Source organism: Ailuropoda melanoleuca, chromosome 2 (assembly GCF_002007445.2).
Source record: "Ailuropoda melanoleuca isolate Jingjing chromosome 2, ASM200744v2, whole genome shotgun sequence".
NCBI classification, from domain to species: Eukaryota; Metazoa; Chordata; class Mammalia; order Carnivora; family Ursidae; genus Ailuropoda; species Ailuropoda melanoleuca.
Window position 1 is genome coordinate 129,722,930 of NC_048219.1, and position 20,988 is coordinate 129,743,917.

Consider the following 20,988-nt stretch of genomic DNA (forward strand, 5'->3'; position numbering starts at 1 on the left):
AAAAAAAAAAAAAGACTGTAAGTATCCCTTTACGAAATTCTTGACCTTAATTGATCTTAATTAAAACCTGTCTTTTCTAAGGGCATGATGTCCTTTCAATACCCACAAGGGAAGGCTGTTTATTTTTCCATTCTCAGATACCACAGGCTATGAGAATGGAATAGGTATTTTTATCTCCTTCAGTCATTCCCAGATTCCTTGCCTCTTCCTGGCATTCACTTAGGACTTGGCCTCCGTGCTCCTCCCTGACATTCACTAAGGTGATGCCCCATGTCTTGCTCTGTCCTCCTGGTCCTGCTATTGACTTATGGACATTCATGTTCACGTGGATGGCTCACCAGTTCCCCAGCCTTCTTGACTTCCTCTATTTCTATGTAGTTCTACTTCTACGTACTTAAGTGACCCGCTGCCACAGCCACACTCCGGACTTTATACAACCCAAAACTGCGGCAGGCCTTAGTTCAGGCCAACAACAGCTTCTGCATGAATTTCTACAAGAAAGCTCTAGATTGCTCACTTCCTTACCCACTCTCTGCCAATATAATTCTTCTTAAGTAAAAATCTGTTATTGTTACTACCATGTTTAAAATCTTTCAATATCCTTCCATTGCTTTCAATGTAAAGTTTTATTTGTATCCTGTCATGTTCCAAAGATTAAAGGCAGTTTATGCAGATATGTAATAAACCTGTTCAAGAGTGAAAGGAAAAAGAGAAACATAGGTGAAGATTGAAAATAGGATAAGAGGGAGCCTGGGTGGCTCAGTCGGTTGAGCATCTGCCTTCAGCTCAGGTCATGATCCCAGGGTCCTGGCACTGAGTCCCACACGGGCCTCCCTACTCAGCGGGGAGCCAGCTCCTCCCTCTCCCTCTGCCCCGCCCCTGGTTTGTGCTCTGCTGTCTTGTGTGCGGGCTCTCTCTCTCTCTAATAAATAAATAAATAAAATCTTAAAAAAAAAAGGAAAATAGGATAAGAAACAAGATCAAAATCCTTAATTGGTGAAAAAAAAGTTAAAAAATGGTAAGATCCCAAATGTTTTAAAAATATACATGTGTACACAGAAAAAAACCTTGAGAGATATATACCAAATTATTAAATCATATTTATTACTAGGTACTGGGATTATAGGTGATTTTAATTTTCTTTTAAAAAAATTTACTATAGGGGCACCTGGGTGGCTCAGTCAGTTGAACATCTGACTCTTGATTTCTGCTCAGGTCATGATCTTAGGATTGTGAGACGGAGCCCTACATCGGCCTCTGCACTGGGTGTGGAGTCTGCTCAGGATTCTCTCTCTCCCTCTCTCTCTAAGCTCTCTGCCGCCCCTACCCCCACCCCTCGACTCAACCCTATCTGATTTTTAGATTCTTTTCTTCCTCTCTTCTTTTCATTGGCTGGGGAGACATGGCAGTTCCTGATTCCCACTCAGTCTTTAACTAGAATAAAAAGAAGTGCTCAGTTACATATGTCCACTAGAACTTTTTCTTAATCTAAACAATAAAGCACCAGATCTTTCAATAGTGGAAAGATGATGGGCACTAAAAATGACACACTTCATGAAATTTACTCACTGGAGTAAGATTTTACATCTCCAGGTTCTTTTAGTCTGATATAGAAATGCTGTGTGCAACAAAAATTTCACATTCCATCACCCAATCCTGGCAGTTGGGACTGAAAACTTACATCTTGACTGGAGAGTCCAATCCATAAAGAAGAGTTATGAAGAACCGTCTGCACAGTTAGGAACGCCTGCTGGTAAGGGTCTGTGATGCTCACCAGGTGCATGTTATCTTTCTGACACTCCTTTAGAGCATCAAACCAAGTCATAGTCTTCAGGATGATTTTGTACAGATTATTTAGATACTTTACTGTGTCTGAAGTATTCTGCAAAGTCTGTTTGCTTCCAACTTCTGTGTGTAAAAGAAAAAAAAATAAAAAAATCACCCACTCTCCAAGTCATGGGACGTTTCTTCAAGTTTCTGCACAATGACGACTTCAGATATTACTTATCTATTCATTTATTTTAGATTTTGGTTAGAAGAACGAGGTATGTCTTCCTGTATACCTTAGGTAAAAGTGTGAGCCACAGCACTTGTTTTCTAAAATTAGAACAAAATTCTGTTTTTGTTGATCTGATTTAGGAAGGAAAAAAGCTATAAGTAAAAGTAGCCTGCAATAAGATTACCATTTCAGGTTGGTGTCAAATACCTCTTTTGTTTAAACTCCTTCAACAAGAGAAAGTGTTAAGTGTTGCCTTACAAAGTTTTCATCTGGGAGAGCTCCAAGGAAAAAAGTGTACAAAACAACCTGCAAGAGGCTGTATTGAACTATTGCTTTACAGTACTTCTCTGAATAAAGCAGTTACTAAACAGTATGGGACAAATGACCATAGTTTAATTTAACAAACATTTCTTTAGAAGTGCATGGATTATATACTTGAGGCTCTCATTACATGACAAAGTCTTTTTTTTTCTAATCATGTGTTAAAAACATTGTACTCAATGAAAACAATGTAATACCTTCTAAAAATATCTTTTTGAGAATATGAATGATTCTTATTTTTAAGTGCACGTTTTGTTTTTATTTGGGTTACAGCAAGGTATACACAGTGATCCATTTATAATGTTTCACACCTTTGTGTGTGTGCGCGTGTGTGATAAACTTAATTGTGAATGTTTACTAAAGTCAATTGAAAACATTACTTTTTCTCCTTCCTCCAAGATAGAAAGTAACAACTGAAAAATGTCAAAGTAGAAAAAAGAACAAATTTCCACCATAACTTACTATAATTAGACAACTCCTATTAACAAATTCCATCTGATACTTAATTTTGATATTTAATTAAGTAAAACAATGATAATTGAAAAAAATCACATTCCATTTGAGATAATCCGACTCACTGAAACAATATGGCTGAAATTTTAGGGAAGCTATGTTTACAAATTAATATTAATTCATTTATAAGATTTTTGTGAAAAAATACTGCATGTATATAGCAGCATAAAGTACCACAGTTATCTAGATAATAATTTATACCTGAATATTTCTGACAGAGAGACAGAGTGTGGTGTTCACTGCAGGACGTAAAATTCCATGTCCCAGTATAAGGCGACTTTTGGAGGTTGAGTATTAGTGCACAGTGGTATTGGGACTCTTCCTCAAAAATCTAAACAAAAAGGCAAACATGTACAAACAATCATGAAACTACAACTGTCTGAAGATCCTAATAGGAGAACTTTATATTCCAAATTGGATTTTTCCTCCTGTAAAAAATTCCGTTGAAGAGCTGACCATGAAATCACAAGAAAACCCTCAAAAATTTCCAAAGCATGGGAAAAGGGCAACTGACTTTGGAAATTATAAAACAAAACAGTGGCACTATTATTAAATATAAATTCCAAACAGATAAAGAAAAACTGGTAAAAGTAAGATGAAAACACAATTATAGTGATATTTAACACTCTGCTATCATTCTTCTCATTTCAAAGCAAAAAAGTAATGATTATTAATTCAATTTATTAGATGTTTATAAAAGTTTTATGATTGACAACTGTAGATACTGCACAGTAGAGAACTTACCTTAAAGCTTTAATCCTATACTAGTCACTATAAAAACATCCATAAATAAAAATATCTATTTAGGGGCGCCTGGGTGGCACAGCGGTTAAGCGTCTGCCTTCGGCTCAGGGCGTGATCCCGGCGTTATGGGATCGAGCCCCGCGTCAGGCTCCTCTGCTGTGAGCCTGCTTCTTCCTCTCCCACTCCCCCTGCTTGTGTTCCCTCTCTCACTGGCTGTCTCTATCTCTGTCAAATAAATAAATAAAATCTTAAAAAAAAAATATCTATTTAGATTTCATTCTCTGACCATAAATCAATAATACTAGATATAAAATTTATTCAAGTATATTTTTCTTATATTTTTGTATGTTTGAAACACATCACACACTTAGAAAAATAAGACACATAAGCTTATCCCAAGAGCTATCAATTTTTTAAAAAAAAACACATATATCCATGCTACACAATCAACACTGCACGAAAAATGAAACAAAATAATTATGGTTAAGAATAAGATGAGGACTATCACAAGGGATATGAGTAAAACTTTTTTTTTATTTTATTTTATTATATTATGTTAATCACCATACAGTACATCCCCAGATTCCGATGTAAAGTTTGATGCTTCATTAGTTGCGTATAACACCCAGTGCACCATGCAATACGTGCCCTCCTTACTACCCATCACCAGTCTATCCCATTCCCCCACCCCCTCCCCTCATGAGTAAAACTTTTTATAGAGGCAAACATGTATTCTTCTTCTTATTACGTTTTTTGAGTATAGTTGACACACAATGTTACATTAGTTTCAGGCGTACAACATAGTGATCCAGCTTCCCTATATAGTTATGCTATGCTCATCCCAAGTGTAGCTACCCTCTGTCACCATGCAATCCAATTACAATATCATTGACTATATTCTCCGTACTGTGCCTTTTATTCCTGCGACTTATTTATTCTGTAATTGGAAGCCTGTATTTCCCTCCCCCGCTTCCCTCCAGCAGCCGTAAGTTTGTTCTCTGTATTTATAGGTCTGATTCTGCTTTTTGTCTGTTTATTCATTTGTTTTGTTTTTTCACATGGATGTTTCCCACATGAGTTAAATAAGGTGGTATTTGTATTTCTCAGTCTTATTTCACCGAACATAATACCTCCGGGTCCATTCATATTGTTGCAAATGGCAAGACCTCAACCATTTTTATGGTTGTGTAATATTTCTCTCTCTGTGTGTGTACCACATTTTCCTTATCCATTCTCTATCAATGGATACTGGTTTGCCTTCATATCTTGGCTATTGTAAATAATGCTGCAATAAACATAGGGGTGTATATATCTTTTTGAATTAGTGTTTTCATTTTCTCTGGGTAAATACACAGTAGTGGAGTTATGCAAATATGTATTATTAAATATATTCTGTTTTTTAAAAGAAAGATGAACTAAGAATTGAATACAGGAGATTAGAAAATGCACAAAAATATAACTCTAAAAAAAACAGGATAGAAAAATTTAGTAATATTTAATATCTTAAAAATAAGAATCATTCATATTCTCAAAAAGATATTTTTAGAAGGTATTACATTGTTTTCATTGAGTACAATGTTTTTAACACATGATTAGAAAAAAAAACTTTGTCATGTAATGAGAGCCTCAAGTATATAATCCATGCACTTCTAAAGAAATGTTTGTTAAATTAAACTATGGTCAAAAATATAACAAGCAATAGAAGTAGAAGGTGGAGAAGAGAGAGGAGAAAACCAATAGATACCAGTTTTGTAAAAATTTTTCTCAAGAAAAAATAAAAACACAATCAAAATAAGGTATGGAGACTTAAAAAGATAATAGCACACACAATTTTATTCTAATATATTTGAAAATCTAAATGTGGGGCACCTAGCTGGCTCAGTCAGAAGAGTGTGAAACTCTTGATCGTGGGGTCATGAGTTTGAGCCCACATGGGGTGTAGCGATAACTTAAATAACTTTAAAAAAACCTTAAAAAAACCCTAAAATCCATGAAATAGGTAAATTAATCTTGAAAAGTACAAATTAATATAATTGTTATAAGGAGAAGCAGAAACGCCAAAATGTACAAGTAACTTCAGAGGAAATTGAAAATTAATACTAATAGTTCATTTTAAGAGCTATGTGTCAGATAGCTAAAAGCTTTAAATGAATTATCTTATGTAATCCTCACATTGTATGGTCGGTAGAATAGTATCAGAATTTACAGATGAGAAATTGAGACTGAAGAAAACTAAGTGAACTTCCAAAGGCATACTAAATGGCTGAATGGAATTCAAACCCAGACAATGTGACTCTGGAGTTTAGGCGTTCAACCACTGCACCAAATCCCTTTATTATTAAAGAACGATCTCTGAAAAGGGTTCTAGTATCACTTTGTAGGTAATTCCTTCAAACTTTCAGGGATAGATAATTATCCAGCCCGAGTCATAATTTAAAAACACAAAGGCAGAAAGCTAGCCAATTTATCTTATGAAGCTGACATCATCGGAAAAAAAAATCAGACAATATAGCATAAAAAATTAACTCTATGAACAGAGATGAAAACATTCCTAAATACAATTCTAATAAGTCCCATTCAGTATAATAGTAAATTAATAATCCATTCAGAGTAACTAGGTTTTATGATAAGGTGAAGATGATTTAATATAAATATATGACAATTTTAATAGATGCTGGAAATAAGCTTTAGAAAATTCAGTACTTACTCCTGAATGAAAGTTCTAAATAAGCTAGTTATAGAATCATATAAATTAAACAGAGTTGGCATTGGGGCACCTGGGTGGCTCAGTCTGTTAAAAGTGGGCACTTGATCTCAGCTCAGGTCTTGATCTCAGGGTCATGAGTTCAAGCCCCATGTCAGGCTCTGCGCTAGGTGTGGAGCCTACTTAAAAAAAAAAAAACAACTAACTCAGAAACTAAAAAAACAAACAAACAAAAAACCCCAAAGAGTTGGCATCATATATAACAATGAGAGACTGCAGACAGTCCTACAAAACCAGATCAAGTCTAGGATGATGGCTATTTCTTCTGGTACTGCCACAGTTCTGGAAGTCCTACCATATGTATTGAAGCATGAGCTGGTATTTGAAGATTATGATTATCTAATTAGGAACCCCCCAAAAATCTAGTGAAAAACTCTGAGAATAAGAGATTTATTAAGATGGCCTATGAAATAAATATATAAAAATATTCAAACAATAGCTTTCTACATGTCAGTGAGAAAATCAAGAAAAAACCTGCCATTCTTAAAGGCAATGAAACAGAACTACAAAAACTTCACTGAGGGCTCTAAAGGAAGCCTTGAATAAATGGATATACTACACCATATTCTTGAATTGAAAGATAATAAAAAGATGTTAATTCTCCCTAAAATGTTGTCAAAATCTCATCAGAAGTATTTTATTTAATTGTTTTGGTTGGAGATTGACCAAATAACTATAGTTTGGAAGAATGGACAAGAATAGCTAAAACTATTTTTTAAAGGTATATATAAAGGATAACTATTCTTATTATATTTTTTAAGTATCCAAAATTATAGTATTTAGATCAGTGTCTTAGCTATATAAGAGTATATCTCATACACACATGCACTCAATATATGATAAAAGAGGCATCCTATATTACTTTTAACAAATGGAAGTATATGCAATAAATGATGTTGGACAAGATAGGGAAAAGCATTTAGTATTCACTGACAACATATACCATATATCACGGCTCTATCATGCTCTCAGGAAAAAAAGGCAAAGAAGATTTACCCATATATTTAACTAACATTTATATGATGAATTTCTAACCTCAAAGAAATGGAGGAGAAAAGGGAAATAGATTTGAATGTACACACGTACAAAAAATCAAAACCTATTTCTATATTTTTTGTATTCAGCATTTAAGAAAAAACTTACAGGAATATTTTTAATAAATAGAGTCAGCATGTTTAATATTTACATAGTTATAAAATCTATAAGAAACACATGAAGGCAAAAAAAAGAAATACATGAAGTCTTTGATAAATATTGGCAAAGAAAAAGAACATTCATTCTTCATGAAATTCAAATTACTATTGAACTTATAGAAGTTTGTTTTCATTAGATATCAGAGAAATACAAACAAAAATATGATTGATATATTTAAATTACAAAATTAGCAAAAAATTTTTCGAAGACAATGATCCTTACAGGCAGCATTGTAAAGAAGCTAAGAACACTGGTTCTGAAGACTCATGGACCTAGACTTAAATGCGGACTGCATGTGTGCCTGCACGACTTGGGGCAAGTTACATGACTCCTGTTTCTACATTTCTTAGAGGTGGAGTAACAGACCTTTTCACATCTACCGTGCAGATTAAACGAAATAATGCATATGATACATTAGCAAAGTGCCTGACACATATTAGCTGCTCAACAATTGTTAGAAATTATTAATATGCTGGTATGGATAGAATGGCAATCAATATATTACAGACAAAAACATAAACTCATAAGCCTTTCTGGAAAGCATTTGGTGATCAGAGCTTTATAACTACTTATATCTTTCGACCTGGCTATCAACTTCTAAAATCTATCTTAAGGAGGTGATCTGAAATATCACCAAAGATTATGCACAAAAATGCTCACTGTAGCATTCTTTACGATTATGCAAAAATGAAAACAGCCTGAATACTCAGCACTGGTTAGATAAATGATAGCATACCTATCAAGAAATACTGTGCAACTATTAAAATGCTTATCAAGTACATCTTTTAATGGTATAAGAAACTATTTATGATATAATACTAAATTAGAAAAGCAGAATACAAGATCTTATCTATGTCAGAAAGATAATATACGAAAAATTCCTAGAAGAAAAAATGCTGAAATACTTAATGTGATTTCATAGATTAAGGTTCAAATACGGTTTGAGACTCATTTAGTTGACTCACATATGTGATAATGAAATTGGATAAGATAGGACAAGGAGAATAGACCAGATAGAGTAGAATAGAATAGAAAGAAAATATCAGTGTGTATACCCTGTAAGGGTAAGTATTGTTTCCTGAAACATCTGTTTCAATTCAATATTATATTTATATTCATGTACTAAATAGTAATTTAAATGTATTTCTTACTATGAGTTATGGTTAAAAGTTTAAAAGCTCCTGGTCTAAGTGGGATCAGGGTTGATAGTTTTCTTTATTGTGCTTACTCTCCTACAAGTCTCAAATTTTCTATAATGACCAAGCATTATTTTAATATTTACTTTGTACGTAATTACACATGACTCAGAGTTCCCTTTGCCACCAACATCTACCTTGAGCAAAGCTATATTGCATCAGGAACGTCAGCTGATTATTGTCTAGGGCGTATCTTTGGAATCTGAGTTTAAAGTTAATTTCTTCATCTTTGCCACTGTGCAAAATGTGGTCTGTATCCAGAAAATAGGGAGGACAGAAGCAGCAGGCAGCAGAATCATGGTTTAGGGTAATTATTGTTAATACGATACTTTTTCCCCTTTCGAAAAATGATCACTCATCACCAGTTTTGTACTGTTGACCTCGGGAGACAGCCTCAAATCCCAAAATGTTAAGTAAAGCATTTAAATTTTTTTCTATTTGCATCTCACTATTCGATGGCTTTCTGTGGTTGTGAAATAAGTGCTATAGAGTGGAGCTACTGTGAAAACCTGGGGCATCTGCTTGAATGCCGGGGAACTCCTGTTGCTCTCCTTGGGACAGTTTTCCTGAGATGGAATTCATATGTGGTACAATTCACCCATTTAAAGCACACTTTCTATAGTTCTTATCATCTTCAATTGTGCAAACACCACCCCCAACCAATTTTAGAACATTTTTACCACCCCAAAAAGAAATGCCATACCCTTTAGGCATCACCCCCAATCCTTCCTTTCTCCTTAGCCTCTGGCAACCACTAACCTACATTTTATCTTTGAAGACGTGCCTGCTCTGAACATTTCACATAAGTGGACTCATAAAATAGACCCTGTTCTTAATCCAGTAACTTATAGAAGACTTGGGTGTTTCACAGAGCTATATAGATTTTTTTTTTTTTTTTTAGAGAGAGAGAGCAAGTGTGTGCACGCATATATGCACATAAGCAGAAGTGGGGAGAGTGGGCAGAGGGAAAGGGAGAGAGAGAATCCTAAGCAGCCTTCACGCCCAGCAAGAGCCTAAGGCAGGGCTTGATCTCACAACCCTGAGACCATGACCTGAGCTAAAATAGAGTCTGATGTCAACAGACTGAGCCACCCAGGTGCCCTAAGCTATATAGATTTCTGATTAAAAAAACTTACATGTGTTGGTATTTTCAGCCTTCCACCAACTAATAATGGATGAAAGTTACTGTATGTCAGCTCTCTGTTATCTGTCCATTTGTTTATCCTTTCATAGGCAGTCCAGCGCAAACCAATCCATAAAGTAGCCTCCATATCCGGAAGCAAGGATGTAATAAAATCTGTCAGAAAGAGATTTTTTAAAGCATTTGACTTATTCAAATTAAAGATACACTAAAATTGTCAATGAATACCTCTTGTTTACCTACAAAGATACTCTTTCACCTATTCTATAACAAAGTAGTTTAATAAGATTTTAAAAATATGCTAATTCCCCCAAGCCTCTCAGAACTAATTTGGCCCCCAGATCAGAATAAAACATGTTCCAAAACAATTCCATTACCTTGTTCTCTCTGGCTCAGCACTGAAGGAAGGGTGCCACCATAGGTGCGACATGTATCACTCGCTTGGGAAAATGTGAGAGATTTCGGTTTAATTTTTAGAAAACACTGCAAACAAAAACCACATAAGAAGCATTAGATTCCAGGCACAGGGAAGCTCACATAGGAAGTAAACACCTCATCTTTTAGAGGGCTGCTAATTTTTGGTCTATGAGATACGGAAATTCACAGAGTAGTACTATACGAATGCAGATATACACTCTCAATATAAACAACTAAAGAGTGGTTTATTAGTCAAACTATTTTTTTTAAATCTCCCATTTATTGAGTGCTTTCCATGTGCTAAACAGTTTGCATAATACGATCTCATTTAATTTTCACAACAAATGGGGAAACTGAGGCACAGGGCAGTTAAGTAACTTCACCCATAAGCGAAATAGCCAGACAGTGGTATGGTCAGCGTTTTGATTCTGTTCCATCTGATTTCAAAGGCTGCACTCGTAATCATCACCTCCTTGCATAAAAACATACATTTTAAAAGAAATAATTCCCCCTTTTTTGGGCAGGATATTTCAATTCAAACTTACATCAACTATGTAAATTAATTTAGTCCCAGTACCTTGGGGGAAGAAAGAAGATTGTACTAATTTTGCAAAGACAAAATATGTCCTTACTATTTTAGTTTCAGTACAGATGCCTTCCACCAACTAATAATGGATGTTGTCAGACACATATCTTCCTTTTTCTTTTCAATATGATGATCACGTTGGTGTGGGGTGGTACACCCTAGATAGTGTTCCTTGAAACATTCTACAAAATGCTTTTTTTCAGCCTCCTTAGAGACTGGAGTGGCCAGTGAGCTATATGTCATTGGGTGGCTTCTAGAAAAGACCCTAGACAGAACACCCTGAACTTGAGCTTGGAAATTTTATTATGTTAAGGATGGCCCAGCAAAAAGACAAAAGGAGCCTGGATTTGAAGATGTCGTGCAGCTTCCATACCAACTCCAGCCCACTTACCATCAAATTTCTTTTGTGTGAGAGAATAGATGTTTTAACACAGTATAGCAATCTCTCTATTTAGCAGCCAAATGCATTTCCAAAGAGAAACGTATACCAATATGGATTATGCACTTCAAAAAGGCAGGTATAGAATGTAGCATTTTCCCAAATCTATTTAATCATTAAAACCTTTGGAGGCAAGATCAATGATTATCATTTTGTTAGCATATGTGTAGTGTAGCACCCCCAAAATAGTTTGGAACTGCTGGTCTAATTTAATTGGTAGATGCTGCTTGGATGCTTTCTTTCAAGTGGAAAATTTATCAGCCAGAAATTGTCAGTTTCCTTCATGCTATAGAGATTGTTTTATTATTTAATGTATTATAATCCATTGACCAATCAACTTCAGCAATTTAAGCTTACTAGCACAGAATAGGATTGCATTACTTTGAAAGACCTGTAGGCATGACTAACTTGAGAGTTAACTTGGTTTCTGGCACTACAGAGGATCAGGTGAGTTACTGAAGCATGCAGAGGCTATCTTAGTGAAGTTACTTGACGGGCTGCGATTCTGCCACAGGCCATACAACCATCATGAAAGCAATCATCATTTGTACAATGTAGCAATTCTCTCTTTACCTTATTCTGAAAAGTAATCCAATCCCCAGAACACTGTACTTTAGCTGCAGAATCTGGACTATATTTTTCTAATGAAGAGACATTATATTTTTCACAGATGAAGGGCAACTTGGTGCTGCAGTCTGCTGGTTTATTTAAGTCTGAGAAATGAAAAGCAAGATTACAGGGGTGAGAATTTTCCATTTAGCACATTTTAAAAACAATCCAGTAGTAAAGGAAATTTCTTTTGATTGCTCTTTCCCAAACAGTTAAAATATATTCCTTTTCTTCTCTAGCCATTTCTATCTTCTGTGATTACTTGTATCACTAGGTTTTAGCACACCAGAGTTGCCTATAAAAATGCACACATTTGGTGGAAGGACCAGTTACCACCACAGTTCCTGATGATGGGAAAGAGGTTGAAAGCGAAGGCTAATGAAGGAGAAAGACCTAAACGATATTTAGAATTGCTACCCGTTTATCTTTGCAGATTTGTCTATATGCTTATCAGTAATGAAACTGGTTAAGTTTATTTTTAAGTAACTGCTTTAGGATAAGGGAAGTCAAAATATTCACAGTGAAAAGCACTTTTATTTGCATTTGGAATTTGAGCCATGGTCATTAGCAATAAACCAAAATAAGATGAAGCAACCAAACGTATAATCAAAAGGAAAACAAGGTTGAGCTAGTAATTGAACCTGAAGTTCACATATTACATAATCAACATTAGAGGATTTGGAATTAATTTACCGCTAAACCAAGTCTTGGCAGACATGTACAGGCATTCCTCCCGAAATGTTATAGGAAAGTGAGGCCATGGATATCGGAAGCTGAAAGAAAACGAGAGATTTCACAGCTCATAACATAGTTACATGTTCTAGTCTGTTTTTTACTGTAATTTTAATTCTAAAGTTAATGTTATGCCATACTTTATGCCACTTTTTTCTTGATGCTAATATGCAAAAGGATGTGATTTCTGTAGTCCATGCAGTTTATGGATTAATGTTCAAAACAAATTATAAATAGCATTTTCTAAAGGGGAATTTGGGACTGCTTCTTTCCAATGACTTTACACAGGCAACATCAATGGTGTCACATACTACATAGAACGACGATCTATTGGCTGCTCGGAAGTTCTCACCCACCACTTCTGTTCATCACCAGATATCTGAAAAACAAACCAATCAACCAACAAAATTACCCATCCTTATATACACTGAGTTTCTAAAAGAGTTTTCTTTTAAATACTCGGTCCCACCATAACCACAACCACCAAAATTTCCAGACATTCCATTACTTTGGTTTCTAAAGCATATAAACCAGGTCTTTTCACCAAAGAAGTAGCTGAGAACTCTTTGTATAACACTATGAGCTATTTTGCATACAGAAAATATGGTCACTGTAATTATAGGCATAGGCTAATTGGATATATAGTGTTCTATTGCAAATAATTATAAATTTAAAAATAAAAAATTATTTTTTTCTACAAAAAGCTATTTTACAAAGTTAGTTATTAGAGGAAACAAAAACTCAAGTTAATTATAAAGTTAACTTTTAGTACAAAATCTAACAAAGAATTAGAATATTTTATATTATCTATTTATGCTCATCTTATAAGTTGAGATTTATAATTAATCTTGAATATTTTTTTATAAACTTTTTAAAAAATTTATTTATTTGACAGAGAGAGAGACAGTGAGAGAGGGAACACAAGTGGTGGGAGTGGGAGAGGGAGAAGCAGACTCCCCGCGGAGCTCAATCCCAGGATACTGGAATCATGACCTGAGCCGAAAGCAGACGCTTAACCAATGAGCCACCCAGGCGCCCCTAATCTTGAATATTTTAGAACATTATGTAGCTCTATTTAACTTTTCTATTCTAAATTTTCTAACATGAAATGATGAATTTGGATATTGTTGGGCAAATTTTACTTGAAAGGAACATTTACAATTGTCTTTCAACTTCTACAAAATGCTTTTTTTCAGCCTCCTTAGAGACTGGAGTGGCCAGTGAGCTATATGTCATTGGGTGGCTTCTAGAAAAGACCCTAGACAGAACACCCTGAACTTGAGCTTGGAAACTTTATTATGTTAAGGATGGCCCAGCAAAAAGACAAAAGGAGCCTGGATTTGAAGATGTCGTGCAGCTTCCATACCAACCCCAGCCCACTTACCATCAAGATTAAGGGTGATAAAGACAATTATCATATGGTTTCACTCATTTATGGAACATAAGAAGTAGGAAGATCGGTAGGAGAAGAAAGGGAAGACGGAAGGTGGGGTAAAGAGAAGGGGGAATGAACCATGAGAGACTATAGACTCTGGGAAACAAACTGAGGGCTTCAGAGGGGAGGGGGGTGGGATTGGGATAGGCTGGTGATGGGTATTAAGGAGGGCACGTATTGCATGGTGCACTGGGTGTTATACTAAAGTAATGAATCATGGAACTTTGCATCAAAAACTAGGGATGTACTGTCTGGTGACTAACATAATATAATAAAAAATTATTGGGGCGCCTGGGTGGCACAGCGGTTAAGCGTCTGCCTTCAGCTCAAGACGTGATCCCGGCGTTATGGGATCGAGCCCCACATCAGGCTCCTGTGGTAGGAGCCTGCTTCTTCCTCTCCCACTCCCCCTGCTTGTGTTCCCTCTCTCGCTGGCTGTCTCTATCTCTGTCAAATAAATAAATAAAATCTTTGAAAAAAATATTATAAAAAAAGAAAGGAACATTTAACTTTTGTAGATTTTGGCAAGATTTCTGAAATAATTTTTAATAAATAAAAAATAAGAAAAATATTTAAAAATATATTCTCTCAAATTACATTTGCTATTTTGTTTTTGATGGCTTTTAGTCCTGCAAGAGATGTCAGTGTAGCCAGAGAGCTGTGATTGCTAGCACAATACAGGACAGCTTCTTCATAGTTTAAGTGGGGATCAGCAACAAACCAGTATTCACTCCCTTCAATTACAACCGGAGGTCCATGAATTCCAGAACGCTCTAAAGAAGAAGAAGAATACTGGAGTTACACGCACATCAAACTGCACCCTCCAAGCAAGAATTAATGCTCGAAAACTATCTATAAATAGTAATTCATTTAGATTATTGGCTCTCTCTGGCCAAGGCAGTGCTGCCTGCCAAGCACCAAGGATTGCTGAACCAGTGAGAGATTTTGCCGCCCTCCTGTACTCACAGAGGGGAACAAATCCAGCCCCACAGCCTCATCCCACACCAGCGAATCACCTTTCTTGCCTGGAGGTATTTCATCTCCCTTGAAGATGTGATAGAGAATCTGGCACTTAGGCCTGAGCTTAAATAATTAAGTACATTACTGGAAAAGTAGAAGCAGCTTTGGCTAAGTTTCAGTTTTCTTAACTTACCTGGATTGTACCAGTCTGGTGTTTTTGGAGTACGGCCTATATAAGAAAGAAAGCAAAAGGCTCAAGATTAGTATCCAATTACAGATATTGTCATACTGTAAGTAAGTGCTTTTAATCTAACTCAAGAGCTCTTGCGGGATTGCTGAGTTCCACCATTTCTGGCCAAACCATTTCCTTTCATATTACGATTGCTCCGGTTTGAATTTTGTGGGGCCTAAACTAAATCTGCTTTAGTGGCAATCAAAAAGGCAGATCTGTTAACTATTAAAGTATTCCTAGCAGTTCTCCACCTTATATCACAGAAGCCACAAAGGAAGACTAGATGGATAAAACATGGCTAATAATGAGAAAGTATAAGTATGTAAACAAGTATATTCTATACATTACGTAGAAGCACTAAGGAACAGGCACCAAGATAATCATCACTGCAGAATGAGGTTATTCAGGAACTACATCTCCATCTAATGCAATTTGAATGATTGTTCTATAAACCTGGGTCAGAAGAGTTCATTGTTCCCCAAGGCATCCTTGTAAACAATGTACAGTAATCAAGTATGAAACTTTTGGGGAGGTGAGAGACAAAACTGGGAGAAAAATAATAAAAATCACCCAGAATTCCTAGTTGGAAACAGAGAAAATATGGTACTTTACAAAGAATTATGGGCCTTGAAGTTGGGTGGGTCAGGATCCAAATGCCCTCAGATCTTCACTGCTGTGGGACCTTGGATCAGCTGCTTAGCTCCCTGAGATTCAACTCTTTATTCTATAAAAAAAAAAACAAGATTCCACTACCTAACCCACAACTGTGAAAATCACTTGAAGACTGCCTTGGAAGCACCCAGACAATTCCAGGGCTGAGCGGCTCCCCCCACGATGCTAGTTGCTGTCTTCTCCTTTTCATTCTGGTTTTAGGTCATACTGGTTTCAAGGCACAGACATAGTTTGATGACTATTGGAAATTACAGCGTAAAATAGCTGTTCTTAATTTTGCTGTTGTATCTGGGCCTATCGCATTGAAGACCTTACTCAGAGGACTGCCTATATGTCCAACATCTTTGGTTTCTCTCTTTGAGTCAGTTCTTTGTATATTGGATAATTTCTATCAACAATGGGTCGAGTCAGTTGAAAATATGCATAGTTTCTTGTTTGCAATCTTGTCAAAAACTTCTGTTCAGACACATGAAAAAATGCCCAACATCATTTGGCATCAAGGAAATGCAAATCAAAACCACAATGAGATACCACCTCACACCTGTCAGAATGGCTAAAATTAACAACCAGGAAACAAAAGATGTTGGCAAGGATGCTGAGAAAGAGGAATCCTCATACACTGTTGGTGGGGATGTAAACTTGTGCAACCACTCTGGAACACAGTATGGAAGTTCCTCAAAAAGTTAAAAATAGAGCTACCCTATGACCCAGCAAATTCACTACTAGGTATTTATCACAAAAGTAGTGATTTGAAGAAGCACATGCACCCCAATGTTGATAGCAGCAATGTCTACAGTAGCCAAAATATGGAAAAAGCCCAGATGTCCACTGACAGATGAATGAATAAAAAAGATGTGGTATGTATATATATGGTATATGGTATTGGTATTGTATATATGGTTATATATATATATAATATATATATAAATTATTTTTATATATAAATTTATATATATATATATATAATATACAGTCGTGTTTTGGGTAATAGCATTATAGGTGATTTTCCTAAAAATATTTTTATGAGCCTTATTTGGATACTGTTTTTTCAATTAAAAATAATATTTAAAAATTATATTTATCTATAGTGCTATGGCCATTTAAAATTTTTAGTTTGTCAAAATATCCCTTTTAGAGAAGAGGACTAATTAGAACCAATGGGTCAGGTAACCAAAAAGGCAAATACTCTGGTTTTTCTTCAGATCATATGAATCTTTTGCCTTTTTTAAAAAGGCAAGAGCTAGAGAAGAAGTATGGTGATTTCGGCCCCTGAAGAAGTAAACTGCTTTCAGAAAACCAGAAAAATACAGATTAATATGGAACTATCCAGTTGAGCAGACTCTGGAGGCTCTACTAACTGAGAAAATATCCAGCTGTGCGAATATGACACATCGTAACTTAGAATTTAGGGACTATCAAAGGGGAGTTTACCTAACATTTAAACTCTGGATCAAGCAATCATTGATTGCTTCAGACAACTGTGAATAGGCTGAGGCAGGAAGTTCTTTAGGTTTAAAATCTTGTTTCTGCATGGGGACAGCGGGGGTGCAATTATTTAGAAGATTTGTTCAGTTAGTTAATAGATTGATGTTTGATAAGTTAGTTAATTCCCTTCTTTTTCATTTAAAATAAAAAATACATATAAAGAAAAAAAGACAACCACATGCTCTTTGGAGTATTTCCTGTGGTTACTGGTTTGTAATTTCTATGGTTATGCTGGTGTGAACTCTTGGGTCTTCCCCACCGCTCAAACAGGAGGCATTGGGGTGGGGTAGCAGCTACCAGTGAGGGCACACGTTGGAGGGAGCAACGACACTCTCTGTGCCATGTTAGCCAACACCAAAGACTAATGGGACCATCACCATTTCTGCTTCAAACCAGAGACATTATCCAAAGTAGCTACATATGTTAGTTACTTCCCTGCTTGTTTAAAAGGTGCCCAAACTCGTTTCCCTTTGTTACTTTTTTTTTTTTTTAAAGATTTTATTTATTTATTGGATAGAGACAGCCAGCGAGAGAGGGAACACAAGCAGGGGGAGTGGGAGAGGAAGAAGCAGGCTCATAGCGGAGGAGCCTGATGTGGGGCTCGATCCCATAACGCCGGGATCACGCCCTGAGCCGAAGGCAGACGCTTAACCGCTGTGCCACCCAGGCGCCCCTCCCTTTGTTACTCTTTAAGGTTTCATCAAATTATCAGGAATAACTCAGGTATAATTTCTCCCTTAGAAAAACCTCATACACACACACACACACACACACACACACACACACACACACACACACAGTTTCCTCTTTTATTAATGGACTGCCAGTTGCCTTTGTGAAAGATACTTGCCAGTTACTGTACTGGATATCATGCATTTTAAAGGCAATATGGTGGTGGCCCTTTTAGGGGAAAAAAGAACAATTTTCTAATAGGTAGTTGTGTGAAGGAACCCTCTGGGTTCTTTGAGAGCTTAGAGGAGGATATACCTTTAGTTTCAATGATCTACATTCAGTTCAGAAATTTAGTTTAGGGCTTTCTGTGCATTTACCACTAATTAATTTAATATATCCAATAAAATTATTTAAAATTATTTTTAAGTTATTAAAACATTATTTGGCTGTTAAAAATCTTAACATTTTCCTTAATATTTCTTCAACATTTTCCTATTAACAAGCTAAGTAAAAGGGTATCTCTTTATTCTCCTTTCTCTCCTTTTTTGTCACCAAAGCCTCTACTATCAGGTTAACTGGATTCCTCAATTTGAATTTGAATTCTATAAACTACTAGCAGTTTTGGAGTTCAGTCCGAATTGCTTCTACATGTTATAGAGACCTGCCAAATTTTGGTTTCTTGACTTTTGCCTTGTTCTTCCCAAGCTTATCTTCATTTTGTCCTTTATTTTGCATCAATATAAAAATTGAAATGATTCCCTCCACTATGTGTCTTCTTTTATTTTTATTATTTTAAATTTCTATTTCTTCATTTGAGATAGAGAGTGAGAGAGAGAGAGAGCACGAGTGAGGGGCAGAGGGAGAGGGAGAAGCAGGCTCCCCGCTGAGCAAGGAGCCCTATGTGGGGCTTGATCCCAGACGCTGGGACCATGACCTGAGCCAAAGGCAGACACTTAACTGACTAAGCCACCCAGGCACCCGATGTGTCTTCTTTTAGTTGAAACAATCTTTCATTCCAAAATCTAATCTCTCTAAATTCATCTTAAATTCTATCTTCTATACAAATTCTTTCATGATCAAAGAGGAAAGTACTATCTAATCTCAATAAACTAGCCTTGTACTTGGGGTAGGAGTCAGGCAGGATGGAGCTTAATATAGTAACTACATCCCCATAGCCTTTTTAAAGTTATAATTATAGATTAAAATGTTCTCTTATTTACTTTAGGTTCAGCATTTACAATGTTCGCATTTGTGAAAAGGAATCACTACCACTTACCTTTTGGAATCTGGCATACCCATTCAAGTTTTGTATCACAAGCAAAAGGTCTTAAGTAAATAAATTCTCTGTCATCATAGAAAAACCAGCTTCTTCGTCCTGGCCTCTGAATGACCTAAAGGAGGAAGAGGATTGTAGAATATTTTGAAGTTGATGTAGCTTTATAAACCACTAAAGTGTAAGCCCTACGGTCTTTAATCTATTTTAGCCCTAGCACCTAAGATACTTGTTTAATGAATGAATACAGTGTTCAAAGAGTTAACAGCCTAATCAAGAATCTTCAAAGGGGCTGATACAGGAAATATATCATAAGGTCATGTTTATACCCAAAATGTAAATTATTGGGTTTTTTTTTCTGTCTTTGCTGATATGAAATTATAGATTGTACCTTTAAATTTGAGAAAGGTCAAGCTAAAAACAAAGTGTTTACTTCAGTGGCTTCCCAAAACCAGACTATGATTAAAGCAGATCTGTGAAAATGTGACATAAGTGTCTGACATCAAGGGCCCAGGTTCCTGCTCTGGTGTTGCTCTGCACTGCTAGGAAGTTAACCACCTCTAGGTGATCCGAGATAGGTCTCTACAAACTCCAGCCAGGAAGCAGGCAAGAAAGGAAATGGGAAGGCATGACCTGGGAGAAATCTCCATCACTTTTTGGACTGTTTTCTCTTAAGGCCAAGATTCTGCGGGGTACTCAGGCAAGTGAGGGGAGATTCTCCTTCTAGAACACTGCCCTGGCTGGCCTTGTTCCTGACATAGGCTGCATCAGCGTCTCTTTTATTTAGGTGGGTTTTTTTGTTTGTTTGTTTGGGTTTTTTTTTTTTTTTTGGTAGATTTTCTAATCTCTTTACATGTAAGAACTCTATTTACATAGAACATAGCTTTTGCATCAGTGTTCTGGAAACTTTACAAGCTTCTCCGAAGTTTTTACCTTCGCATGTGTTAAACTGAGAATTCTATAAAAATGGCATGATACTATACTGTTTTACTAGAACAATTGCTTTGAAAATAGTGCTTTCCAGTGGCCTTCTCAGTTCTTTGTCTCAAGCTTCCTGCAACATTTCTGGACAATCACTCTCTTGAATCTCTTTCTTGGGGTTGCATAGCAAAGATATAATCTATATGTCTCCTACTTCCTCGTCTTACATTTCATGCATTGACAGTTCTCCTAAATCTACTTCTGGCCCTTTGCACTTTTTTTTAATACACATTTTTCCTTCAACTCTGATCTTTTGATTTCAACTTACTATAGGATATTTTTTACTACTAGCTTGAGTTCAAAATATCTAAACTAAAATGTAGTATTTTCTCCACAAACCATACCCTTTCTATTTCTATCAACACCTAGTCATACAGCAGGGTAGCCCCAGACACATGGGTTTAAATTTCAGCTCTGTAACCATGTATACTTACTCAGAACTCAAATTTCTTCCTTGAAAGATGAATATGTAATAGTACCTACCTCACAAGGTCACATAAGTATTAAGTGAAATAATAAGTACCTAGCTCATGAGTTAACAAGTGTTAGCTGATGCTACCATCGTCACCATTACCAGTGTTAGTCATCATCATCACCTCCCATAACACTCTTGTTCTTCCATA

The 20,988-nt window shown here is 36.0% G+C and overlaps 1 protein-coding gene across 3 annotated transcripts in view; it reads right to left on the reverse strand.

Annotated features, from left to right (window-relative positions):
• Positions 1–20,988, reverse strand: part of LOC100483541 (lymphocyte antigen 75) — a 135,170-nt gene that overhangs the window by 58,577 nt on the left and 55,605 nt on the right. For all 3 annotated transcript variants that reach the window (XM_002928390.4, XM_002928391.4, XM_011236249.3), the window contains exons 16-25: positions 19,388–19,502; positions 15,244–15,279; positions 14,688–14,863; positions 12,967–13,034; positions 12,617–12,696; positions 11,888–12,027; positions 10,250–10,355; positions 9,868–10,028; positions 3,035–3,164; positions 1,682–1,908 (exon numbers count right to left, since the gene is read on the reverse strand). In XM_002928390.4, coding sequence (XP_002928436.1) covers positions 1,682–1,908; positions 3,035–3,164; positions 9,868–10,028; positions 10,250–10,355; positions 11,888–12,027; positions 12,617–12,696; positions 12,967–13,034; positions 14,688–14,863; positions 15,244–15,279; positions 19,388–19,502 — 1,239 coding nt within the window. The remainder of the gene's footprint in view (positions 1–1,681; positions 1,909–3,034; positions 3,165–9,867; positions 10,029–10,249; positions 10,356–11,887; positions 12,028–12,616; positions 12,697–12,966; positions 13,035–14,687; positions 14,864–15,243; positions 15,280–19,387; positions 19,503–20,988) is intronic.